General features: G+C 45.4%; 1 protein-coding gene across 1 annotated transcript; it reads left to right on the forward strand.

The window, feature by feature from the left end:
• Window positions 1-1,734: 1,734 nt before the first annotated feature.
• serpinf2a (serpin peptidase inhibitor, clade F (alpha-2 antiplasmin, pigment epithelium derived factor), member 2a) lies at window positions 1,735-6,143 on the forward strand (the record flags this gene model as incomplete). Its single annotated transcript, XM_079237174.1, has 8 exons — window positions 1,735-1,788; window positions 1,899-2,139; window positions 2,653-2,796; window positions 2,894-2,936; window positions 3,585-3,730; window positions 4,695-4,837; window positions 5,195-5,399; window positions 5,662-6,143. The coding sequence occupies 8 exons, from the start codon at window positions 1,735-1,737 to the stop codon at window positions 6,141-6,143; spliced, it is 1,458 nt and encodes a 485-aa protein (XP_079093300.1).
• Window positions 6,144-7,820: the final 1,677 nt, after the last annotated feature.

Here is a 7,820-nt window from a genome sequence, read left to right on the forward strand (position 1 = left end):
GAAAAAATGATCATTGTTTTGTCCAGCAGTCTAAAAGTAAAACAAATAAGTTAGAAAGAGTCGCACAAATATGTTGAATGTGTGTCGTGAACAACTCTGGAAAAGTCACTGTGGCTGACGCTTAACATGGAGACGAGATCCTCTTGTCAGATTTCACACTGACGTGGGTCCTGGTGGGTCCCGGTGAGTCCCGGTGAGTCCCAGTGAGCTGTGGTTATGGTGGATCCAGGTGACCGGAGGTGAAGGAAGGATCCTGTTTGTCACAGAGCTGCATGCGGGGGTGTAGAGCTGGAACCAAACAGTCAGAACAAAACAAACACACTCCCACGCTGTGTGCTGAGCGTATGTGTGGGAGCCATGAGGCCGTTTGAGCCTGAAACTCTGAGACTTTAAAGTGGGAAACTGCTGCTAGTTAATTAATTTAATCTAGTTTGTTTAGCATTGTTGTTTAGTTTATTGTTGATTCATTTAGATTAGTTTAGTTCAGATTAGTTTATTTTAGCCTTGTTGTTCAGTCTAATCAAGTTTAGTTCATTTAATAGTTTCTCGTTCTCCAAGAAGCCTTCACAGCCAAACGTGTTAACTGGTGACAGCAGAGCTTCTGTTAAAGAGTCTTGCGTCACTCCGTCTCTTTATTTTTACGTTCTGCAGAGACCACACAAACAGGTTGATCATTAACTGGCCAACAGGGTTGAGTCCAGCCACTCCGCTGTGCAGCCGAGAGAAGGTTGAACACATCTGCCTTCATTCTTATTTGATCATCTTTTAGCCCCCTTTTGGTTTCTTATCGTCTGCCCCACATCGGACACGAGCCAGGTGAGTTCATACGTCTTTGAAGTCACCAGAAGGCTTTTTGTGACTCTTACCGATCGGCAAAGGGAAGTTTCATCGGTTTCAGCGCTGCAAAAAAAAAGATCAGTCGTTTTCCAAAGATATCGAGTTTTGAAGAGAAGATGCTGCTCTGCAGAGCCACGGATCCACGTTGTGGCCGAGCCTTATCTTGCATGCCGCGCTGGTGGAGTCATACGGTTCATGTGCTTCAGTGTATTCTGTGTTCTGTGTATTTAGTGCTAAACAGGTTAGTTGCAGCCACAATAGGCAGTTATTTTGTGGTGGGGCATGAACATTTTTCTTCCTCCAAAGTGGGGCGTGACAAAAACAGTTTGAGAATCAGTGCCGTAACCTTCAGTCTGCTGTCAAACACAGCAGCCTGAAACCTCAAGTGACTCCGGAGCTACGAGATCCACCCACAGAAACCTCTGCAGGTACCCTTATTGGACGATAAAGAGTGCATCAATAAATCAGACCATCAGAGAGAAGTTTGTCTGATTCTGGAGAAACCAGATGACATCATGCAGGTTTACAAGCAAGTCCTTTGGCTCGGACTCCAGAGGGGCCATGATCGGTCTGCTAGAGGGCCTCTCCGGTGCTCAGAAACGTAATGTCAGAGCGGGAATGTGGCTTGACAGTGGGCCTGAGTTTGGACTGTCCAGTTTGGAAATACCTCATCATCCTGGTTGTCAGAGTATTTTCTGGTCGGGTGGCCATCGGTCCATTTTCTAAATGTTTTCTGCACATTCAATATATCTTGTATAATTTAAGCAAAAGTCCACGAGAAGCCGTGTCGTAGAAGAAGAAATTGATCTCATACGTCTGTGTTGTGATAATCCTATGTGACAGTTTATAAACGCCGTTGATGATGTCTCTTTGTGTTTTCAGGCTGGTTGTTTGGAAATGAAGCTGTGTCTTCTTCTTCTCTTGCTTGGTCTCTGCTGTCCGGGACTGACTGTAAGAACCTCGGTCTAGTAAAGCTTCTTAGCTCCACAGGGAAACGTTAATCTGCTGTTCCTCTTCTACGCACTCTTCAGAGAGTGAACCGTCTGTCCTCCTGTCTGCAGGAGGAGCTCACTCCAGATCCCAATGTCTCCGGTCTCGTAGCTGGAGAGAAGGAGACGGATGACGAGGTTCCCGGCTGTGGAGGAGGACGGGCGTTCAGCCCCGAGGACCACAGGGCGATAGGGAGCGCCGTAGAGCTACTGGGTTCACGGCTCCTGGAGAAGCTTCTTATTGGTCCACAGCAGCCAAACATCGTCCTGTCGCCTCTCAGCGTGGCCTTGGCCCTCGCTCAGTTGACCTTGGGTCAGTCGGAGTTTCATTTCATCCTTTTATGGATTCAAGAGTTCAGTTGTTACCATCCCGCTCGGGAGGATTAGATGCTTTTTCCATTTGTGCATTCCAAACATCGACGGTAAAACTAATCGTTTGCATTTCATAATCAGGCTGAGCCCAGAAATGGAGACTCGCTTGAAATAAAGGTGAAAGAGCTCTGATCCATAACGGCCACTTAAATTCATAACACCGGAAAGTAAAGATAAAAATCCTTCAGCCTCAGCTGTACTTTCCGATTAATGCGATATCGGCTTCTAACAGCTAGCACAAAAAACTGTCGAGAGTTGGATTGTGTCATTACATCAATATTTAATCAAATTCAAGCTCAAATGTTTTTTTTTGAAAAGCGAACCAGTTTCATAAAGAAACTTCTTCAGCTCGAGATCTTTTAATACTTTTTATGGATTGAATGTTTGTAAAACACACGGACAGATGTAAAGTGACCAACAGCACTGATTTAGGTGCTTTGCGTTTCTCTCTCAGGTGCTCGCAATGAGACGGAGAAGCTGCTGCTGGAGAGCCTCCATGCTCTCAACCTGCCGTGTTTCCATCACATGCTGGGAGGCCTTCTGTCCCAGTTCAGCAACACATCGCTAGAGGTGGCGACACGCATGTACCTGAGGCCAGGTGTGTGGTGGTGACGGCTTGTTGATGACGATCGGTGTACTTCTCGTCTCATCCACCTCTAAACATTTACTCCGTCTTTCTTTCTTTCATCCCTCAGGATTTGAAGTGAAGTTGTCTTTTGTTGAGGACTCTCTGGCCAGGTATCAGCTACGACACAAAGAAAGCAGTCACTTTTCATCAGGAGACACACAGACACACAGATTTACTGAGACACAAAGAGTTTGCATGGCTCAACCTCCGGTTCTGCTAAAGTTAAAACATGCATTCTCTCTCCTGGCCAGCAGGGGGAGACTGGGTGATGTCTCAATGACTATATCCACTTCTTTTAAACAATCTACGGTCTCAATTAATGATGGTTCGGCACAACGTTTCAGACAACTGTCAACGGAGTCTTTACTCTGTCAAGTGGCGCGCAAACTGTTGGGGACCAGAGCCACAAGCTAAAGTCTGACCACACCATCAGTGAAGAGCTACATATACTGGGGAATGGCTGAATCGGGAAGAGCTGTGGAGAGGCTGTCACATGATTCTCTGGTGGGAAAGCTCTCTAGTGACAGCTGCTGGTCATGTGGGGAATGGCCTGAAAGATAGAAACTAATTAGATTACTGAAGCGAGAAGAGGTTTGAGAACCAACAGCCACAATGTGACATTTTTCTCAAGATATTGGGAGTTTACAGATGTAAACACAGTCATAATTAATAATTTTTCTTACATTTCTACCAAAAAAAATGTCTGTCCTGTTGTGTAAATGTCTCATGTCCGTTTGTTGTATTTGTTTTCTATTAAGGTACAAATCCTCCCCGGCCCCTCTGGTCTCTGTAGAGGAGGTCAACCAATGGGTGGAGAACGCCACCAAAGGTCACATCCCCAACTTCCTGGAAAGTATTCCACATGGCGTGGTGCTCATGCTCATGAATGCCGTGCACTTCAAAGGTAAACCAACCCACCAAAGGCTCCTCAGTTTGGTGATGTCTGCATTCTCAGCCAGAATTTGGAGACAACCGAACAAGCTTCCGGCGTCCGAAGCATTCTGGTTTCCGTTTGGAGTCATTTACCAATCGCGTTGGAGCAAGCATTGGTTGAATGCAGGTGAACGGTCAAAGGAACCGTCTTCACCCTCAGTCAATTCATTGGCTTTATCTCTGCTTTGAAGGATTCACTCACTTTGGGCACCGTGCTGACATGAGTGCAAGTCTAGTGCCACGAGCTCAGATCAGAGTGGCCCAGATGACTTTCTTAGAGGACCCCTAATTACCACCCCGGGCCAGTCGGGATATGAAAAGGACCACCCTTGCCAGGTGTCTGAACCACTCCATCACTTCAGTTGCACAGCAGCTGCTCAATTCTTGTGGGAATAACCTCCAACTTGTCTTTTGTAGAGCGAAGCCCAATTCCCTGCAGAGGAACGTCCGCGTTGATTGATTTGATGTGTGTACTCATGCCTTGGAAGACCTTTATTTTATTGCAGTCTCCAAAACCTAACCAACATCCAAAGCCAACTGCAACCGTTGATCCTAAACAAGCAGCCAGTCTCACGATCCGTTCAATCATCACTTAGGGATAAAAGCCCAAGATGGATGAAGTCCTCCACACGAAGGAGTGTCTGTCCATCAGCCTTTAACAAGAGTCCCTGGCTGGTACTCGAACCGTGGACATTGTGGTTATGTGAAATGCCATTAAGATACTGGGGCGTTCCAACTCTGATATTCAAATGGCGGTGCAAATTGCTGCATGGTATATTTAAGACACCCTTCACACCCTGGTGGCTCCAATGCTCATCATGAAGTATTACTTTAGTTCTTAAAAAGCAAAGTCAGAGCCGGGTGGCTGATGAATTTAGGTTGTCAAAAACAAAAACACAGATTTTCCCTCAATGATTCCTTCTTGTGTTCGTCAGGTGAATGGCAGACACGGTTTGACCCCCTGGTGACCTCTAAAGGAGTCTTCTACCTGGACAACCAGAACTCCGTCCCGGTGGAGATGATGAAGTCTGCTCAGTACCCTCTACGCCTGTTGCACGATCCCGAACTGGAAGCTCAGGTAACGTACCGGCCGTCGTGGTTACATCAGTGACTGCTGCAGAAATGTGTCCTAAAATCCAGAAATTACTCATTTCTGGGTTTCAGGACTCATTTCTGGTCACACCCATGCTCACCAATTGGTTTGTGGACTAAGGTTTAGAAGTCTATTGGCTGTCGCCATCTTGTTTTTTATGCAACAAAACTTCTATACAACCAGAGGAGTCACCCCTGGGTGGTCAGGAGAGAGAATGCAGCTTTAACACATGAAGCATAGACTTCACTTTTCATATCCGGATGTGGCCTCCTGGTTTAAATAAGTAATGAGTCTCATTTATGCCTCATGGTAATTCCGTTTCCTGTATTATTATATTTTCAGGTTGCCAGTTTTCCTTTCAAGGGAAACACCAGCTTCTTAATCGTCATGCCCTTGTCCGGCAGAGGAAACGTGTCGTCTCTGCTGCCCAAACTGAACATCTCGGACCTTTACAGACGTTTACCTCAGGAGAAAACGATGCAGGTCAACTTACCCAAGGTGAAGCTGCAGTACCGCCAGGAGCTCCAGGAGGCGCTGACCAGCATGGGTGAGAAAATCAGCTCCATACAACGTATGGAACATTTCCATTTGTTATATGTATACAGTATTTTCCAAGCAAACGTCTGTCCTTACAGGAAACTCAGTTAAGTTTAAGCAACAAAAATACTTAGTCCGGTTTAGGCAAAGACCCACATGTGATCTTTGCGGTCCACTTCCTTTACGTGGATAACAAACAAAAACATCCACAAATTACGTCACTTTTTGTTGTTGTTGTTGTTAAGTATAGTTTCTCTGTTTTTCCCCATCAGGCCTAGGATCTCTGTTTTCGGGTCCGGACCTTTCTGGGATCTCTGACCGGCCCCTGGTGGTGACGGGCGTCCGCCACGCCAGCGCCTTGGAGCTCAGCGAGGAAGGCGTGGAGGCGTCCGCCACCACGGCCGTGACCTCCATGCGCTCCGTCTCCCTCTTCTCCGTCAACTCCCCCTTCCTCTTCGCCCTCATGGACGACGCCTCCCTGGCGCCGCTCTTCATGGGCGTCGTCACTAACCCCGCCCCCGACCGCGACACCATGCTCAACGACGACCCTGGCCGCAACAGCACCATGAGCGACCAGCCGCTGACGGACGGCGTGGAGAAAACAGACACAGACACGGAGCCGGGTGGCGCCCCCGCTGGTGGGAGGCAGCAGCCGCACAGCGACAACGGACTGGACGGGAAGACGGAGCAGCGAGGAGACAAGACGAGAACCCCCGAACCAGACAACCACAGCGGCCCGGAGCCTCAAATCTGAACGAATAGATGACCATGTTTGTGAAATATGCTTGACATTCAGATGAGAACATTGACGCCACGTCTCTCAATTACCAAGTTACAGACGGGAAGCAGTTAGCTTAGCTTAGCATAAAATCGAGAAACAGAGGGAAACATCGAGGGAACTAAATTAAATTGGCAACTCTAAAGCTCACGTTAGCCCGTTAGCTTATGCTTAGCTAGCTAACTTCCTGATGAAAAAATAAAAAAAATATTAATCCCAAAGAAAATTCTGGTGCCAGAGTTTGAAGTTCAACGATTAAACAGAAAAATTACAACAAAAAATAATATACAAAACATACTTGAAAAAAAATGCTTTAATACATTTCATTTAGCTGACTCATGTTTGCTCTATACACCGCCGCCATGGCAACGGGGAGCCAATGGGGGTTAAGTGTCTCAAGGACATCGATGTTTGAGGCCAATGCAAAATAGAACAGGATAGAAATAAGAATAAGAAGTAAAGTAAAACATTCCACAAATATAAAAATTTGAGTGAAAAAGAGTGAAAATATAAAGTGTACAAGAGTTGTAATAATATTAATTAATATGTGTCAATATTCTCATCGACCAGAAAGCAAAGAAGCATATTTATGAATTTCAAACAGAGGTTTACACACGCATGGAATTTGATTCTGGTTTCACGTTCTTCATACTTATACACACACACAATATGCAATAAACAAGATAGATATACAACAGAAAATGTGTTTTGTAAAATTTGTCAGATTTCTGATAAAAGATTAAAGTGATGATTTGATTCAGTAAAAACAACTTTGCATCTGTTTGTTTGGAGGACTTTAACCTTCAGTGAACAGAAGACAACGAGCAGCTTCTGGTTTCTGAGGTTCTAAGAGAACAAGAACCCTTCAGGACGGTCCAGAGGTCCTGAAGGGTTCCTGTGGTTCCTGAGTCTGTTTTACTTTACAATACATTATAAAACACCTGAGGGGATAAAAGAACACGAGATCAATCTAAATTAAAGCTGCTCGCAGCTGTGACTGGGGCCTCGCTTCCAGCTCGTCGGGGACGCCGGCGGGTCGCCGGCTCTCCCGGCCTCGAATATCCGCCTGGCAGGCGAAGGTTCTCGAACGGACGAGCCGGCGACCCTTCGGCTTACCCCGACGTGCTGGAAGCGAGGGCCCAGTCACAGCTGCGAGCAGCTTTAATTTAGAGGGAGATAGAGATATATATATATATATGTATATATATATATGTATATATATATATATATATATATATATATATATATGTATATATATATATATATATATATATATATATATACATATATATATATATATATATATATATATATATATACACACATATATAGGGCTGCAACAACGAATCGATAAAATCGATAAAAATCGATAAGCAAAAGTGTTGGCAACGAATTTCATTATCGATTCGTTTTGTCACGCGGTTATTACGGCAGTCAGAAAGTCGCGGAGAAAAAAAAAAAGAGCGGCGCAGAGCAACTGGCCGCCAGCGTGTCTGAGATTAGAGTGAGAGACTGAGAAACGCTGAAGTCGTGATCTTAGCAAAAATAGAACATCTTGGATGTGACGTGTCGAGTCTTGGCCAACCAGCGTTAAGCGTCTACAGCGGCTTCATTTCCCTCAAACTTGTTTTTAATGGAAGCTAGTCAGCTTGC

This window comes from Taurulus bubalis (assembly GCF_910589615.1).
Source record: "Taurulus bubalis genome assembly, chromosome: 2".
Lineage (NCBI taxonomy): Eukaryota > Metazoa > Chordata > Actinopteri > Perciformes > Cottidae > Taurulus > Taurulus bubalis.